The following is a 19,592-nucleotide window of genomic DNA, read 5'->3' as shown; positions in this document are numbered from 1 at the left end:
AGGGACACCATCGGGGCGCAGAGGTGAGAGCGCGGGCGCTTGTGGTGTGGGTGGACGGACAGCTGGACACACCGGGCAGTGGGGCAAGGGATCAGCGCCGGCACAGAAGGGATGAAAAGCTCGCAGTGTCAGAGCTGAATCGCTTCCTTCTTGCAGCCTCTCCCCTGCCTACTTTGGGGGCACGTAGCACAGGCATGTTAGTGACGGTCTTGGCGGGAGTTCAGGGGTCCCCTCAGCCCTCACCATATGCCCGGACGAAGGCAGCACTCACCCCCTTTCTCGCCGATAGCGGGCTGCAGCTTGGCGGCTCCAATCACCAAAACGATGCCGAGGATGAACCATTCCTTGCGGACACGTTCCAGTAGGCCCATGCTGCCGGGAGATCTGAAACGGACTGTCCCAAGAGTCAACGAGCAATCGGGTGGGGGGGGGGGGGGGAGCAGGAACAGACACACACGGACAGGCGCGGAGGGGGGCGGGAAGACATAAGGCAATAACAAGAAAAGCGGGAGGGGGCGGAGAGACGCCGACGACGGCCTTGGAGCAGGAAGGCGGCCATGAGGAAACAAGCGGGAGGGGGCGGGAAAGGGGGAGGAGAGACGGAGCACGAAGGAAGACGCTGACGACGGAAGGCGGGTGCCGGCAATGCCGGACCAGACACGGGGGCGTTCCCGGCGTCCCGTGACGTCGGCAAAAGCCAAAGAATGTCGGGAACGCCCCCGTGTCTGGTCCGGCATTGACGGACAGGCCCCTCGTCCAATGGCAAGGCTCCGTTTACGGAGCCAGCCAATCAAGGACGAGGGCCGAACCAAGCCACACTATGCAACTCAACAGGATTTCGCCTGCGCCGAAAAGATGCGCAGAGCGCATCTTCGGCGAGGCAAAACCTAAAAAAGGAGCGCCAGAATGGGCGCGAAGAGGGTGGCAATGGAGTACAAGAAACCAGTGAAGCGTTGTTGGGGGGGCAGGGAGGGAACATAGGGAACACAAGCATGAAAACAGGATAAAAGGCCAGGAGCGAGGAGGGGAGAGAGGAAAACACAGGATAATATTTACAACGTATTACAGTTGGTGTCGCAGGCTACGGCGACAGATGTTCCTCCAGCGAGACAGGTTCCGGGGGCATGCAGATGTCTCCCCTGTACGTATTCCAGGCCCCCCACAATTTCTGCCACTTTTTGGGCTTACCCCTGGCAACATAGACCATCTTCTCCCTAAACATACACCAATCCATATTGGCTTTCCACTGCACAACCTTGGGAGCTACTGAAGCTCCCCACTTCTGAGCGATATCACGTTTAGCCACCATGTTGCCAAGGGTCACCCACTGCGTCTGAGCCACGTTGTGGTCCGTCGGATCCCAGATGTTGAGGAGGCACCTCCTAGCTTCCGCATTCACCGCTACCCCAGTCACCTCGCCCATAATCAGGTGCACACGTCTCCAGTAAGAGGCTATGGCGGGGCATTCCCAGAGGATGTGCATAAAATTAGCAAGGGCACCACAGCCGCGGCGACAAAGCCCATCGACCGAGTAGCCCATATGCACAAGTCGGGGGCCAGTTACGTAAACCCTATGCAGGATCTTAAGCTGCACCAGTCTGAGATGGGAAGAGATGGCAACCTCCTTAGGGGAGGACACCGCACTCTGCCAGTCCTCGTCATCGATTTCCAACCCATCACGCACCCACTGATCCCGCACACCCAGGAGGGTGTCGGTGCGAACATTTATAAGCTTCTTATAGGACAGTGAAATGGCGCTGTCCGGCATATGGCCGTCCAGCACCCTATCTTCCAACGGGGAGTTTTCTGGGATCGCCCCCTCCTCCAACCTAGCAGAGAGCAATGCGTGTCGTAACTGGGCATACCGGAAAAATTCCGAAGTACCCAACTGATATTCATCCTGTAGCTGGGAAAAGGTCTTAATCTCACCTCTCGATAACATATCATCCACCCTGGAGATACCTATAAGGTCCCACTTATCGAAACCTTTGGTGTGCCACAACCTGCCCAGGATGTCTGAATCGTATAGTGGAGTCAGCCTAGTCAGTTTACCTTGCCAGCCCTGCGCCTTGGTAATTGCCCTCCAAATATGGACCGCCGTTTTCGTTGGGCCCGACATCCGCCCATCTAGAGACCTCGAGTAGAGCGCCCTATAATAATTACTGCCACCCAGGAGCCACCTATCCATGGCGTATCCAGGGTTGTTCTCCGGACCATAGAGACCGTGATTGATGGCCGCTAACTGGGAGGCCCAGTAGTATCTACGCACATCTGGTAGCGCTATTCCCCCATTGTATCACGGAAGCGTGAGCTTCGTGATAGCGATGCGGGGCCGGCCATCCCAAAGCAAGGCACGTTGAAGGCCCTCGATCTCTCGGAAGTATCGGGTGGGAACCGGATCTTGAGTATTCTGCAGGGCGTACAGGAACCTGGGCAAGGACATCATTTTAAATAATGCCGCGCGCCCAAGCAAGGAAAGCAGAAGTTTGCGCCAACCCTCCACATCTCGCCGGAGGCGGAGAAGAGGGGGAAGCAGATTGTGTTCATAGCGCGCCTTCGCATTGCTGGAGATATAGATCCCCAAGTACTTAAAGCCCTGGCTGGCCACCTGGATGCCGCAGCCTCTAAGGAGGCGCGGTGTTCCCCCTTTCAGTACATACAGATAAGACTTGGCCCAGTTGATAACAAGGCCAGAGTATAGGCCAAAAAGCCTCAGTACATCACATGCCACTATAAGTGACGTGCAGGGGGAAGTGAGGTAAAGCAGAATATTGTCCGCGTAGAGGGAGACTCTGTCCTCGAAACCAGGGGTCCATCTGATACCATGCAGATCCGGGTGAGTCCGCAACAAGGCCGCGAGTGGCTCGAGTGCGAGCGCAAACAGAAGAGGCGACAAAGGACAGCCCTGTCTGGTGCCCCTGTGAAGAGCAAAAGTCGCCGAAACACGGCCATTAACGGCAACATTAGCCAGCGGGTCAGCGTACAGGAGCTTAACCCATCCCACAAACACCGGGCCAAAACCGAGCTTCGCCAACACTGCCCACAGGTAACTCCACTCGAGAGAGTCAAAAGCCATCGTGGCGTCTAAAGACGCCAGGACAGCCGGCTCCTCAAGGGTATGGGCCTTGGCCAGGGTACCGTGAAGCCTACGCAAGTTAAGGGCAGTGTTGCGGTGTGGAATAAAGCCCGACTGGTCCGGATGCACTAAGTCGCCGATAACACCAACCAGACGATTGGCGAGCATCTTGGCGAGAATCTTAGGCTCAGCGTTCAGGAGGGAAATGGGACGGTACGACCGGCACAAATCCCTCGGCTTCCCTTCCTTATGGATGACCACGATGGTGGCCAACCTCTGGTCAAGGGGAAGTAGACCATTCTCCCGTGCCTCCAGAAACATGTTGCGCAGGTGTGGGGATACCACATCCGGCCTGATCTTATACAACTCAACCGGGATACCATTGGGACCAGGCGCTTTGCCCGATCGCAGTGAGCGGATCGCAAGTGCGACCTCACCTACAGAGACGTCCCTGTCCAGGTCATTGCGTTCTTCGTCCGACAGGCACGGGAGATCGATAGTGGAAAGAAATACTGTTGAATCGGTCTCAGACCGGTCCGAGACAGAGGAGTAGACACCTCAAAAGTAATCAGCGAAGGACTCAGCAATGGCACTTGGGTCAGTGACCACCACTCCGTCCTCCCCCAATATCTCAGGTACGACACGGCTGGCCCTCTCCCTCATATCCAGCCAGGCCAGCAACTTCCCGGCCTTGTCGCCGACGTCGTAATCTTCGCACTTTTTATTATTTTGGTTGTTCATTTCTGACCTAAGGGAATTCTCAGTGAAATGCGGAGCATTGGATGTTGATAATTATGAATCCCTTTTGCATTATTTATGTTTTCTGGAAAAGTGTCAACAACAAGATTCTGTTTATGTATTTGTAGATTCAAAGCCACCGAAGAAGGGCCCCTGGCCCGAAATGCATTGGGCAACAATGAAAGCTTGGAATGAAATTTGAAGTCTCTGATATTATATGATTTTTAATATGATTCACGAAAAATTTCAATTAAAATGAAATGTCTGTGTTTCTACAAAGATTGTGTTGATTGTTTGGCTACATTAGTAATGTTATGTATATAAATTGTTGGAAATAGTTTGCTGTATGAATCAAATGAAAACGAATTAGTTGTTTGCAACTGCATTGAGCAAATGTGCATAGTGAACAAGTCAATGTGACTTGAGTAAGGTTGGAGTTCAGGGCATGGTTTAGACAAACGTGCCTCCGCTGTAGCACACTACCTTGAGTTTTTCCTATTTAGTTGAAATAGTTATTTGAATCACGGAGTGCTCCACTCGTTTATATCAATTTCTGATTTTGCTTTAGCAATAGTTTATTTGCCTCAGTTTTATTCAATGTTAATGTTATGTTAATAATATTTTGTAGAGCGCGCGTACACCATAAGGTTTCATGGCGCTAAGTCAAGTAAGAACCGGGGCCAGCAGAGGACAATACATGTGCCTGTGTGAATAGCCATGTTTTTAGCAGTTTTCTAAAATCTGAAAGTTTATTGCAGGACCGGATTTCCAGAGGGAGCGAATTCCAGAGCCTAGGTGCTAGAGTCGTGAACCTGCGACCTCCTTGGCGATGGAGTTTGAAGGAAGGGGTGTTCAAAAGATGAAGGTTGGCGGAGCGGAGGTTGCGGGAGGGGATGTGCCTGGCTAAGGGGTTGCTGATGAATTGGGTGCTATGGCCATAAATAGATGTAAAAATAATACAAGCCGTCTTGAACGCGATTCGTTGAGGGATGGGGAGCCAGTGGAGATTTTTCAACAGAGGCCTGGCAGACTGCCAGCGAGGTTGCCGATGGATCAATCTGGCAGCCTGGTTCTGGACCAGTTGGATGCGCTTGGTGAGGCAGAGTGGGAGGCCTAAGTAGATAGAGTTAGCATAGTCCAGGTGAGATAGTGCCAGGGCGATTACCGTCTGGATCAGGGCTGAATGAGTGAGCATCCGGCTGATCTTCCTGAGCTTACGAAGCTGAAAGAAACAGGAGGACAACAGCGCCTATTTGGGTTTTCAGGGAGAGTTCCTTGTTGATGATGACTCCTAGGCTTTTAGCAGAGGGAGAGGGGGTCGGAGCGGGGCCAAGTTCTGGGGGCCAATAGTGGGGGCCCCAGAGAGTCTGACCTTTGCCGAAGAGAACTTGCTCAGTTTTACCGAGGTTAAGTTTTAGATGATTGAGATCCATCCAGTGACGGATATGAAGGAGAGTATCCTGGAACTCCCGGATGGATTCAGAGGAGTTATCTACGGTGAAGATCAATTGAAGGTCGTCAGCGTAATTGAACGTGGTGGCCTTGAATTCCTTCAGGGACCGGATCAGGGGGGAGAGGTACAGATTGAACAGTAGGGGGGACAATGAGGATCCCTGAGGAACCCCGCAGGAAGTGGGCAGCCTAGGAGCATTTAAGGGAGCTTAACGGACCGCTTGTGTGCTGTCGCTGAGGAAGGATCTGATCCAAATATAGGCCGAGTTGCAGACGCCGGCTTGTTTGACACGGTCCAAGAGGATGTTATGATCGACCGTGTCAAACGCTGCCGAGAGGTCCATAAGGACCAGGGCCTGTGGTATCCCTTTGTCGGTGTTACCTGGAAGTGTGTCCAGGACTGCAGTGATGACTGTCTCGGTGGAATGGGCGGGGCGGAACCCAGCCTTCTGAGGGTCAAGATAGTTAGACTGTTCTTTGAAGTTGGGACAGGCGAGTGGTAATGTGTGCCTCAAGGACTTTGGCCAGGTAGGGGAGAAGGGAAATCGGCCTGTAATTTGAGGGGTTTGCGGGGTCTGCGCCTGGCTTTTTCAGGAGGGGGACAACAACAGCCTCCTTAAAGGCGAGAGGGACTCTACCCTGGGACAGGGATACATTGAGGAGGGTCAGAATAGGCGATGGAAGAGCTAAGAGGGTCTACTTTTAGATATGCGGGGGGCAACAGTCCCTGGGGAAGCCAGATTTCACCCTTGCCGATAGTGCCTGTAAGGAGTGGATATCTATGGGTGGGAAGTGATCGAGAGGGTGAGCACTATAAACTACGGCGGGGGAGCGGTCGTAAGGTCGGCGACTATGCTGGCTTTAATAGTGGCGATCTTATCTAAAAAGTAGTAGTTAAGTGAATCACACAAATGTTGGGTAGGCAAGATTGTGGGGAGAATTCTCTCGGAGTTAGATAGCTCATTGACTATGGCAAAAATATCTTTAGATTTTTTATTAGATTTCTCTATTTTTTCCGAGAAGTAGGTGGCTTTAGCTGAGATGATGGCTTTTTTATAGTCTGAGCGGGCAGCTAGATATGCGAGTTTAGCATCAGAGGTATAGGCCTGCCTCCATTTCCGCTCTTTTCGGCGGGTGTCTAATTTCCGCGCCCTGAGGTCCTGAGAGAACCATCTTTGGGCATCCGCGCGTCGGGCAATTTTTAGTTTTTTAAGTGGAGCATGTATGTTACTAGCAGCTAAAAACCAGTTTGAGATGTTGGCTACGGCTAGGTCCACATCGAGGGTCTCTTCAGGGGTGGAGTGGGCCAGGCTATCCAAAAAAGCAGGGATGTCGAGGGTGCCGCATTTCCTGACCAGGCCACCTTCGGGCGCCGATGGCTTGCTGTCAGTCGGGATGGAGATGGAGAAGTTTATTAGGTGGTGGTCCGACTAGATACAAGGGGAGATATTGGGCATGGACACAGTAAGATTAGTGGACCAAACTTGGTCTTGGGTGTGCCCTTTAATGTGAGTCGCAGAAAGAATATGGTGGCTGAGGTTAAGATTAAGAAGTAGTTCCATTAATTCAGTGGTGTGAGGGCCGCCTGCGTTGTCATTGCACCAATAATTTAGGTCACCCAGTAAGAATTCTAGCGTGGCCCGTGACCAAGGGGGCCAGCTGTTCACTTAGTAAGATGGGGAATGATGGCATGTGTTGAGGGGGTCTGTATAGAAGGATGCAGATAAGTGATCCGGCCTTGGGAGTCTAGTTTGATGATCATATTGTCTGCTACCGAAAAGTTTAAGGGGGACATAGAAGTGAATACAAGATCTCTATGTATAATGGCCGCTACTCCCCCTCCCACTTTTCCTGAAGCGCGATTAACCTGTAAAATGTAGTAGGTGTCGGGGAGGGCTGCCAGGATATCAGGGGTGGAATCAGCGTTAAGCCAGGTTTCGGTAATAAAGAATATATCTGACTTGTCTGACAGCAGAAGGAGAAAAATATCAAGTTGATGCTTGACTAGGGAGCGGGTGTTACGTAGCATGGGGTCTCTGTCCTGCACCGGGGTGGGCCTATGGCTGTCTCCAGGAGTGGTACGGCGGGGTACTGTGGTGTTGCGCTTATAAGAGATGCCCAGGTGGTCGAGGCTTGCGCAAGTGGCAGGGCAGAAGGTCTAGTTGATTTAATTTTTTTAGATCTTCCGAAGAATAAATGGTAGCTAGTACAGGGGGACTGGCCCCTGGGCCCGGTCAGGCACGGACGGGCGCAGACGGGTTGCCTTTGGCACGCCGCTGCGCTTTCGCCCGGTGGTCTGCATTAATACCTGAGCCCCGCTTCCGACTCCTCCTCCTTCGGGCCGATTGGCTAGGCCTAGGGGTGGAGGTCTTAGAGGAGCTACAGGGGAAAGCGGCAAGAACACGAGTGAAATTTCCCAGCTTCCTAATTCCCCAATTCTAAATGCAGGTATTTTAAAACTATTAGCTGTGCAAATAAGCAAATTTTAAAAAAGCGCTGTTACAGCAGCGGTCCGCGCGGCAATACAAGACACAATTGCCCGCTCCCGCGCTGGGAAGAGCTTTAGTACCTGAGCCCCGCCTCCGACTCTTCCTCCTTAGGGCCGATTGGCTAGGCCTAGGGGTGGAAGTCTTAGCGGAGCTACAGGGCAAGCGGCAAGAACACAAGTGAAATTTCCCAGCTTCCTAATTCCCCAATTCTAAATGCAGGTATTGTAAAACGATTAGCTGTGCAAATAAGCAAATTTTAAAAAAGCGCTGTTACAGCAGCGGTCCGCGCGGCAATACAAGACACAATTGCCCGCTCCCGCGCTGGGAAGAGCTCAATAGCTTGAGCTCCATGGTGTATATGTACCCTTATTCGCCACTGAGAAGTATGTTCTGCATTCTGGTCAAAGTCCTCACAACTTACACAATGATATGCCAATTATTGCCACTTATCCCTGGCTTGAATGCCTTTCAAAAGGGTCCACTTAGAATCAATTAAACCCACAGTTAAGTGGAAGCAGAATGCTTTCTTTGAGAAATTCAACAAATCCTCTATTTGCTAATTATCAAAAAAATGTCAATACCAGTTGTCCCTCAAGTTACCAATACAGGCAACGCCTATTGCTTGGTTGTGAATGGGGAGATGCTGGCGTAATAGTAGGCTGGGCAAGTGGTGACAAGGAACCTCTGGTTATAGGTGGAGGCTAAGCAGACTGGTGCACATCTGTCAGTGCAAATAACAAGGCAGTTGATGCACCTTGGGATGGTTTCTGTACCTTGGAAAAAGACAAATGAATACCGTTACAATTATTTTGATGGGAAAGATGTTTGAGGTTCTGACAAGACAGAAGTTTATGCCACTTTATACGAAGAATGTTTTTTCATTTCATGATGGCAAAGATTGTGTTGAATCCACATTAATATGCGCTTCTTTTGAAAACTCCTGTTCTGACAAGTCCAGGTGCTTTCGCCTATGTACCTTCTTCATGAAGGGCCTGGAAGGCCATTTCCCATGTAATTAAGGCATTTCTAAGAGAGGTGTAAACCTCATTTTCCTGAAGAAATAAAGCTAATCTGTCACAAAGGGTATTTGAACATCAAATTTTGTAAATGTATTTCCTTTTCATGGGGTGCAGGCAATACAAGCATGGCAAGTGAGGATCATCAGCAAAGACATTTCCTTGGCCATTAGTGGACCAAGCCTAGAAAAGGGATCATTTTATTCTCTTTTAAACAAGTGAATACCATGGTCAGGCAAAGTGTGTAATCTGGACCAGAGTAAAAGATCTCGAAACTCCTCAATGCAAGCTATAGCTAAAGCTGAGCATGGTCTAAGATATCCAAGAGACACAAAAATGTCAGGGGTAAATAGTTTTTCAGAGCTCTGGCCCAATCTTTTCACACACTATAAGCACATTCACAACACTGGCAGAAAATTGGACAGGTATAAATTAGCTTAATAGGCTAACAAAGAATCCTTACTGTTTTGCCAATGGCATTATAAATCGCAGTCTGCACATTTGCCCCTTTGTGATATATTGTGAGATAATCCCTATCAACAACGTACTTGTTGGTGTCCCACTCATGACACATCACGACCTGTCACAAGCTCTAAGCATATCGAAATAACAGGGGTTTTCAGTTTGATGATGGAGTGAAGCATGTGATTCTATGAACGATTCTATGCTGGTGAGGTCGACACTTCACCAGTTGTGCCGCTGTAATGAAGTCCTGCTTTTAGTAAGGATATAAGACATTTAGAGTCTTATTCCTTCACCGGCAGGGGCAAACCCTCTGCTGGGGAGCAACATAAATACAAGTTAGATTATCTTCAGGGAAATTTTGATACAAGTTTCCTTCCACAAGAAAAGGGCAGCCAAGAGGATGAAATCAAAAGCAGCGTACAAAAGGGACTTCTAATCCTAATGCCCTTTGAAGAAATGTTTTGTGGGAACAGCATAGATTTACAAACTAAATAATAGTATTGAACAGGGCAGTAGCAGTTCTGACACACATATAAATTGTCTTCACTTGTACTCTTACTGATATTTTAGAGCTCAGATCTGCTTTACTTGCTATGATCATTCAAGTTTAATACAACTATTTGGTACAGATCTTCTGCAAAGCATAACACTGCAGAGTTAAATAAAAACACTGAATATACACATACCTTATCAACTGCTTTCCGTACAATCTCCTTATATTCGTCTTTTGTAATATCTTTACTCTGATAGTATGGCTTGATTGCCACTTTCACTTCGTACGCTGCGCGTTCCTGAATTTGCACCTTCTGGTAATGGAAAAAAAAACGATATGAAAAAACAATACTTTCTTAAAAGGGCATTAAGCCTTCTCTATTGTGCAGTTGTTTTAAGGTTATAGAAAACACATTTGGATCTGCATCTCTATGGAATTATAGCTAAGATACAAGTTCACCAAATAAATAAGTAATTAGTATATTTCACCATTAGCATGTAAAGTCAAGCTGAGATGTCAACATCTGATGTGAAATGACAAATTTCCTAGTAAACATGAAGGAAAGTTTTAAAATAATCAAGGACACAGACGCGGATTATGCTCAGCTTTCTTCCTCTATTTTATTCCAGCAGACTTCAACAAAACTAAAAAACTAACTTTCCTATCAGGCAAAGGGAAATGACTACAACAAATCAATAAGCTGTCAGTTCCTTCCATACAAGTAGACATCCTCTGAATAGCTTCCTCTTTCTTGAATGAGACAGGAGCGCTTCCATCTCTTTTCATCACTTTCCTTTATTACTGTCAGAAACTGAAATATGCCACACAGAAGAACCATGAACTTGTACTTTAGAACTCAGGTCACACACGTACATACAAGAGTATAACTTAGCATATTTGCAACACTTGCATTCTCGGAGGAAAGAAAACAGATTAGATATGGTTAACCCAACACTGAAACCACATCCATATTACTCTGACAGAAAACAGATATTTAGATCTTACAACATCTGTATATCTAAATATACAAGAACTAAGAAAATGTCAATAAACCACTTTATCCAGTTGGGTTGGAATAATCCTCGCCTCCGTATCCTTAGTAGAACTGAAACTATCTTTCATGTTTACTAGGACATTTTTCATTCTTTGTCTGGACCAGAGGCGGGGATTATGTTCATGCAAAGCTTATACACCAGCAAAGATGCCATGTCCAGAATCGGTTTGCAATCAAAAGTCTAAGTGTAGTCTGCAGCATTAATGATATCCCCTAGACAAGCCCCTACAGTGTAGGCTTTTTAAAGGCAATCGGACCTCTGACAAAATGAGCTCCAAATTTTTTGCACGAACATGTGGATCCATCGAGTTTTGGTGGGAGGGGTGCAGTCTTTGAAAGGTTTCCTGAGAGAGATTAACAGCTGGTGTTGTACGGACAGACTGACTTCCTCCATCATGTTCTCGTACGCCTTTATAGAACGTACCACGCACAATTTGGGGGCTTTATCAAAAGCTGGATATGACACCACCTTCTAATTTTACTGGGTCTAGAGATATGAAGGGTGACCCCTTCGGGGAGTAAACATCTGAACTGTGATGTACAATGCTAGGACATCTGACACCTTTCGACAGGACACCAGATACAGCAGCAGGGCACGTTTCGCAGAGCGCGCCTTGTGGGATAAGTATTTGTTCTTGTGCCATAAGCGAAAAAGTTTTAAGACTGTTAATGTCTCATATTATTATTAAATTTATAAGGCACACAGCTACCCGGATGTTTACCGGGGCCATCTGACACAGTGCGAAAGAAAAAGATAACATCTACTGATTGATTAGCCAAGTTTTTAGGCCCTTACAAAAGTTTTGATAGGTAGTTTCGTACCGGAGCGGCGCGGGTAGCGTATGCCACAGTGATGGGACCAGAAAAGAAAAGGACTGCCCACCTATACGTGACAATTTGAACCCGGGAACTAGAAATTTGGCTTGAGGGGAGGATCGAAGCAGGCGTGTCGGAAGATATGAATGAGCTAGGGAGCTCAGATATTGAGGTGCAGTGCCCAGTTTTATTTTATGCATATAACATAAGGCCTTAAATTTAGTATGATTCTCTATCCTGAGCCAGAGGAGAGAGATGAGGCAACTTGGGTGAAAGAGTAAGGTGAGAGAGCAAGAGAGAGGGGGGAGAGAAGACAATGGGGTGGGTAGGATGAAAGATTAATAGAGAGGGAGAGATATATTGTGTAACAAGGATGGGTGGATTAAATAAGAGATAGAGGGTTAGAGTGGGATGAAAAGACAAGGGGATGTGTACGGTAAGAGACAGAAAGGGGAGAGAGATGAGGAGTCAAGGGATAGGGAAACGTAAGAGGGAAGAGGGTGAGATTGAGAGACATGGGTCGACTGGTTAATTGAGAGAGAAAAAGCAAGGATAGTGAGCGAGATTTGGGGGGAGCGAGACACTTAGAAAGAGTGCAAGAAAGTGAATGAGAGACAGGGAAACGGTGTACTGAGAGATAGAGACATGGATCAGCTAGAACAAAATGTCTTCACAGAGCATGGGAGCAGTGGGGAGCTTGACAGAGGTGTGACAAGTAAATGTGTTTGTATTTATATAGCGCACTTCTACCCTGAGGTCTTGTAGCGCTGTATTCATACCGCTGTGGAACCCTTCCTGGCTTTCCTGTGAGATGTCCACTCCTGGGCACCCCCAAGGTGAAGCCAGGCATCCAAGCGCTGCTGGGGCCGTTGTGGAGATTAAGCAAGCTATTGCCCAGAGTCAGAGTGGGACCCATGATTAGACTAGGCACCGAGGCGAGAATTATCAGGTCCGGGGAGATTGAGTCCAAGAGCCGCCGAGGCGGGAATTGAACCCTGGTCCCGGACCTGACATCTGCATCAGGGTCTGCCGCTCTAACCATTGAGCCACGCTTATCCACGTGAGAGTCAAAGGCACAGAGCCACTGCAGGTTTCTCCTAAATACTGCACAGAGACAGGATCTCAATGTACAGCTGAGTTTTTATTTCTCTTTTATATTTTTAACAGGCACGTACAGCCAACTATATAGAAGTTCACCACCTGTCTTTGGGTGGGGGGGAGGCAGGGGGGAATTTGTTTAAACTAATTGGTTCACTACAATGTTATCAATGCAGTTCTCTGGTGGCTGTTCCCGCCCTTGTAGAAGGACTCTCACATATCACTGCATGCCCACAGAATATGATTAACAGCACATACAAACACGCACCAAGATACACACTCAGCACAAATGCAAGCGCAGTCCGGCATTACTCGTAGACACGCGCGCACACACACACACACACACAAACACACAGAGGCGCACTCATATAACCCAAAAATACACACTAACTGAAGGCAATAATATTCATGCTCACACAGAGAAGGCAATAAATGCATACATACAAATGCAAGCACATCCCTAACAATACGCAATACACACTAACATTTTCCCTTCCCAATGAGTCAATCTCCCTTACTCTCCCTCTCTGCCCTCCCCTCGACCCTCTGGTTCCTACGAGGCTTTGCACTGCAGACCTTGAACGGGTGTCACCTAACGGGATGTTTCTCTATTGGTCTGGGACAGAAAGCTCGCTCTCTTCTGCCAAAGATGGCGGCCAGGCTGAGGGGGGGGTGGGGGGGGGGGGGGGGGGGGGGATGGCGCCATGCTGAAAAATTAAACGAGCACCTGGGGCGGGAAGGAAATGATGGGCTTCGATTCACGGGCACCATTGTTAAATGTGTGCGCCTGTGTAGTAAAAGCGGGCGCAGTGATAAAGAGCGATATGCATTTTTTTTTAAACCCCCCAAAACGGGCGCCGTGTTAAAAATAAAAACCAGCGTGTTCTGGGAAGAAAATGTTTTATGTACACGATGGCTCTTTGCGTCATGCTGCTTCTTTTGATTGTTGGAAGCGGCGGTGAAACATATGGCGTGCCCCACTGGTATTAAAAAAAAAATCACTTGCAGGAGAGGGTGTCCTGCCTGCAACAGCTGGTAGGAGAAAGTATTTTGAGAAAATAGTGCAGATTAACAGCACAAGTAAAAGGGCAAGTCCTTAATCAAGTAGAAAAGGAGGTACTAAGGAGGGACTACTAAGTCTATTCATGAATCAAAAGCAACCATTTAGAAAGGACAGTAACAGAAGTCAACTGAAAAGATGGGCGGAGCTTCAAGTCCATACCTGAATACAGCACATCTCAAAGAGACAGCGCAACGCTGTCTAGGCGACACCTAAAAAACATTTCCTTAAGGTGCTTAACTCTGTTAGCAGGGCGAGACAACAGTAATATTACTATAAGCACCAACTTAACAAAAAACAGGGAAAGGAACAAGGATGTCATAATGATGAGTACATTGAAGAAACGTGCAATGTTATCAAGGGAGAGGTGGGAGAAAGGGGCACAACGTAGGTCCTCAGGTAGAGCCCCATGTAAAAGAAAATGAAGAAATGTTGCGATTGCACTTTTAATTAGATGTCTAACTCCCCACCCCCCCAAAAAATTCACATAGATGCATCAATTAAAGCAATACAAAAAATCTAAATACTGGGCTAAATTCTAGATTGACAGTTACACCATTTTTTAATACATTCTCAGTTAAATCTGTATTAGCCCAATAATTAAACTGTGTGTGTTGTGTATTAGAACTTGCCTTGTCTACTTGGTAGCCATCATCTCTGGTTTCAACAGCAATGCTTTCTTTACGTGCAGACATTTTTGCAGCAACGATTGTGGGTTTGCTGGTATTCTGATGTGAAGTGTTACTGGAACTTGGCCCTTGAACAGTAGCTACTTTAGCAGTAGGTCCAGATTGGGTTGGTGCATTTGAAAATTTCATGGTGTTGCTCATATGTGGAGCATTAGGAAGAATCTGTTTAAAAAAGATATGAGGGTCACTTTTTACTTATAATTAAAAATGATCTGTGCCAGTGTTAATATCAAGCGCAGTGTACAAAAGATGGTTATTTTACTTCCATCTTATGGTTCACATTTGATTTTAATTGCAGTGGTTAACAGGAGGCAACAAAAAAAAAAACTTAGGCTTTTTAAAATGTTTAAAAATAATTATTTGCATTGGCAACATTTTTCATACAAAAAAGTGCACATCCATATATTCCAGACATGCCATTCAGTAGCTGGTACTAGATCCCCCGAGTTTGTGCGCAAACACCCTAGCCTGGGATGATCATGGAAGGGTACAATAAAGAGAAAACTTCCACCAATTACGACCGTGGTCTCATTAAAGGAGGCCAAGAAAAATACACAAAAGCCACATTGATTTCAAGCTGGTGCCTATAAGAACACTATCCCACCAGTGACCAGAGACTGACGGATTTATTTAATCTATTTCAACAACGGTTTTAAACGCCATATCAAAATTTAAAATACAAGTTATTTAAAGAGACTTTCATGATTCAACAATACTTTCCTTCTGCCCGGACACCATAGAAGAAATAATGTGCTTGCTGTGATTTGATGCAGACATACTGCTAGAACTTGGTCCCTGTACCACTCCCTTATTTCCCACCGGTGGTGCTGGTGGAGGAGGAGGCACGTGTGACGTGCTCATGTTATTGCTTACACGCAGAGGAGGATTATTAACCTGTTGGGAATTTTAAAAAGATACATTAATGTTTATTTTTATTTTTTCAATGCAAATAGCAAAGTGTAAGCTTGATAATTTTAGTTAGGTAGCAAACATTTTCATATGAAAATTAGTATTTCTTTTAATTAAATTATCATGCATTAAATAGTTTTAAACACACATTAACACTACATATTAAACATGCAAACGGATGAGCAGAGCACAATTAACTAACAGTTAATAAAGCTTTAACTATGTAAAAACGGATTGTCACCATGGATAAACAGACTGTCAAAAGAGCAGATGTAAGTAAATAATAGGCCTGGTTGCACATTTCAGTGTAAGAAACAACATGCATAAGAAAGCTAATTAGTAAACAGGCACTATTGTAATTAGTGGCCTAAAAACTGGCGGAGTCCCTCCGCATCAATTGGTAACACAATGCTCCATCACAGGTCCAGGTAACTCTCTTGAAATACATAAACATTAAAAAATCATTCTTCAGAACAATGTTTCCATTGCTATACAATACTTTCCTTGTGTCCTGCGACAATAGCCACAGGGGGAGGGTTGCTGTGATTTGCTGAAGATACATTGCTAGAAGTTGGTCCTCGAACATTTCCTTTACTTCCAACTGGAGGCGCTGGTGGTGGCAAATTTGACATGCTCTTGACATTGCCAGAATGAGGAGCAGTAGAAGTAACCTATTTTTGTGTAACAAATAAATAAATAAAACAAAATGTACCAAACTTTGCAATGAATACATTTTAACGTCATTTTTTATGAAAAAAAGTAAAAGAAAAATGAATTAATAACATCAGGATCTCAAAATAGTTTAATTAACTATGCTTGTGCAACACTTCGCATGGGAATTATACATTTCAAAACAAAGTCTTTAATGTGCAAATATATGAATAAGAGAAAGTGGAGGAAAGTCTGTTACCTCCAATAACAGTTTACTAACATGCGTCTCCTCCCCAGACACAAGTTGGAAAAATCCTGATTATTAAGCTAGATGTAGAAATTAAACTATTTGAACTTAAATTTTTTTTAGCCCACATTACATTTTAGCCACATGTAGATGGCTTGAGTACAGCATTTCATTGGCCAGATGTTTTGTGCTGCGACGTCTTGGTTTGTGGTAAAACTTACCCTTAATACGACTTTCTTATGGAGACAAGACAATGATAAAAGCTAAATGCTCGATATATTGACTATGAAAATGTAGGACAAAGGCGGTAGGCTTGATGTAGAAACTGAGAAGCATATGATACAGCCAAAAGGCATTTAAGGGTGAGTTGATACAACAGTATGTTAAAGCGTACAAAACAGTACTCGGTTACATGGACTCTCAAAGATTACCATAGTACAAAATATTTTTAGTTGGGTAGCTTCTCTGACACTGGGAGTAGAAGATTTTCCCTATGATAATCTTTCTTAAGCCTTCCTAGGCGGCGGTGTATATTGTATAACCAACTGTAAATTTGTAAATATTTTCAATTTTATGGCTGCGTTGTGGGAAAGCTTATAAGCAATACATTAGCCTTGTGTTGGTTATGATGACAAGCCAATGACAAAGGCTAAAAGCCATATTGATTCATTGCAAAAAGCTCATTCAGATGCTATCGGTCAGATATGTTGTTTATGATGGGTTACAACATAAGCAGTAGGTCTGGCTTTTTGTGAAAAGCATATGCTAAGGCCAATGGGCCTTTAAGGGTGGCTTGCTCTAACACTTTGTTAAAAAGACTGTAGACAGGTATTGTGCTACATGCAGACTCAATGATTATAGTAGTAGGAAAGGGTTTGCTGCAGCCCGCCCCACGCAACCCCATATTCAAAACTCCTGGAGTTTAAAGGTTTTCATGTTGATGAACAAGTTACTTACCTTCGGTAACGATATATCTGTAAGAAACAGTAGTTAGTATTAGATTCCGTACCTTAGAATATCCCCAGGCGTCAGACTGGATCCGGATATTTTTGCGTAGCAGTACCCTTGCTCGTCGGTAGGCGTCGTTTGCGGCTCCGCGTCCGTCTTCGGCGTCGTGGGCACCGTGGTGACGTCGGAGTACTTAGACGCCGCCTCCGCGTGCTGACGTCAGTTCTTAGACAAAGCTTTTCCGTGCCAGAAACGCAGAGCCATTAAAACTAGGGCCCTGAAAGGGGGTGACCTTAACCCTATATATCGGTTCGTAGAACGGGGAGGATGGGTGGGGCAGTAAGGAATCTAATACTAACTACTGTTTCTTACAGATATATCGTTACCGAAGGTAAGTAACTTGTTCATCGGAAAGAAACAGGTTAGTATTAGATTCCTTACCTTAGAATAGATACCCCAGCAATACCAACCCCGGTGGTGGGTCTGCGAACCAATAATCACACCAGAAAGTCCTGGAGGACGGAAAGGCCAAAGAAACCATCCATCCGGACTTGGCTGTCCAGGCAGTAGTGTCTTGCAAACGTGTGCAGCGATGCCCACGTAGCTGCCTGACAGATGTCCTGTAAGGGGACTCCCCGGCCCAGGGCAGTGGTAGCCGCCGTGGCCCGAGTGGAATGGGCCCTCAGGCCAAAAGGAGACTCCTTTTTCGCCAAGGAGTAACAAGCCTTGATACCCAAGACGAACCAAAGAGAGATGGTCTGCATGTGCACCACCCGTCCCTTCTTAGCTCCCACGTAACCAACAAAGAGTTGGTCATCCACCCGGAACTGGCGTGTGGAATCTATATAGAACGAGAGTGCACGTTTTGGGTCCAGACGGTGGAGCCGCTCTTCCTCTTTTGAGGGATGCGATGGCGGGAAGAAGGCGGGCAAGGTGATAGACTGCCCGATGTGGAAGGCCGTGACAACCTTGGGCAGGAAAGAGGGTCTAGTCCGCAACACAACCTTGTCCGGATGGACAGAAAGGAAAGGGGGTTTGCACGAAAGAGCCTGGAGCTCACTCACTCTCCTGACAGAGGTGATGGCAACCAGGAAAGCAGTCTTCAGAGTAAGAAGGCGGAGAGGACAGTTGTGAAGTGGCTCAAAGGGAGCGCACATCAGAAAGGTAAGAACAAGGTCAATTCCCACTGAGGCATCACAAACGGAACAGGGGGGAATATGTGTGTGATGCCTTTCAGAAAACGGGTAACAATAGGGGACTTGAACAAGGATAGCTGATCAGGCAGCCCTAGAAAGGCTGAAAGGGCAGAAAGGTAGCCCTTGATAGTGCCCAGAGCAGAGCCCTGCTGGGCAAGAGAAAGAAGGAAGAGGAGAACCTCAGAAAGAGGGGCAGAGAGAGGATCCACAGCCTTTGCTGTGCACCATGCCACAAATCTGTTCCACCTGAAGGCGTATACCGACTTTGTGGAGGGACGCCTGGCTGCCAGAATGACATTACAGACTTCAGGAGGCAAGTCAAATGGCCTCCACTGTCGCCGCTCAATCTCCAAGCATGGAGGTGGAGACTGGACAGGTTCGGGTGGAGGACCGTCCCCTGCTGCTGCGACAGAAGGTCCTCCTGAAGAGGCAGACGAACCGGGGGATCGACTACAAACTGAGTAGCTCAGGATACCAGTACATTCTTGCCCAGTCCGGAGCCACAACGATGACTTGGGCCCGGTTGCGTTTGATCTTCTTCAGCCCTCTGGGCAGAAGTGGTATAGGCGGAAAGGAGTACAACAGACCGCAACTCTAATCGCGACGAAAAGCGTCTCCGAGCGAGTGTCGCCTTGGAAATTCCAACGCGCAAAACGGATGACATTGCGCGTTCTCTTCGGTGGCGAATAGATCTAACCAAGGCTCTCCCCACTGCTGAAAGAGGCCTTGCGCCACGTTCGAGTTCAGACGCCATTCGTGATCCATCATGCACCTCCGGCTGAGCTCATCCGCCCTGGCGTTCAGAGAACCTGCCAGGTGCTGAACCATCAGGGTCACGCCCTGCAGTCCCAGCCACTGCCAAAGGCGCAGAGCCTCTTAACAGAGGGTCCACGACCCCACCCCGCCCTGTTTGTTGCAGTACTACATGGCGGTGGTGTTGTCCGTGAACACCTGCACTACACTCCCCCGGACAGAGGGGAGGAATGCCTGCAGTGCTAGATGAATCGCCCGCAGCTCCTTTAGCGGCGCTCCCTCACAATGCCTGAGGTGTAGAGTCGATGGAGCTGATTTCTCCCACATGTTTTGGTCATGTCCACACCTGACAAACTACTGGACGGCAGTGGTGGATTGTTTGAATACTGCCACAGGCCGGCAGATTGAGCCGGACATGGGAACCTGTTTATTATTATAATTT

The 19,592-nt window shown here is 47.0% G+C and overlaps 1 protein-coding gene across 5 annotated transcripts in view; it reads right to left on the bottom strand.

Moving 5' to 3' along the window:
- The window catches only part of SCAF11 (SR-related CTD associated factor 11), an 867,779-nt gene that overhangs the window by 41,446 nt on the left and 806,741 nt on the right, over window positions 1-19,592 (bottom strand). For 4 of the 5 annotated variants that reach the window (XM_086919086.1, XM_086919088.1, XM_086919087.1 and 1 more), the window contains exons 16-19: window positions 15,861-16,026; window positions 15,169-15,342; window positions 14,390-14,610; window positions 9,923-10,042 (exon numbers count right to left, since the gene is read on the bottom strand). In XM_086919086.1, the coding sequence (XP_086775212.1) occupies window positions 9,923-10,042; window positions 14,390-14,610; window positions 15,169-15,342; window positions 15,861-16,026 (681 nt within the window). Of the gene's footprint in view, window positions 1-9,922; window positions 10,043-14,389; window positions 14,611-15,162; window positions 15,343-15,854; window positions 16,027-19,592 lie in introns of all 5 variants that reach the window. The other variant, XR_015295546.1, reaches the window with a different exon arrangement.

Source organism: Lissotriton vulgaris, chromosome 1_1, assembly GCF_964263255.1.
Source record: "Lissotriton vulgaris chromosome 1_1, aLisVul1.2, whole genome shotgun sequence".
In the NCBI taxonomy this organism is placed as follows: domain Eukaryota; kingdom Metazoa; phylum Chordata; class Amphibia; order Caudata; family Salamandridae; genus Lissotriton; species Lissotriton vulgaris.
Note: the sequence above shows the minus strand (reverse complement) of the source record. Positions and strands in the feature narration are given on the sequence as shown.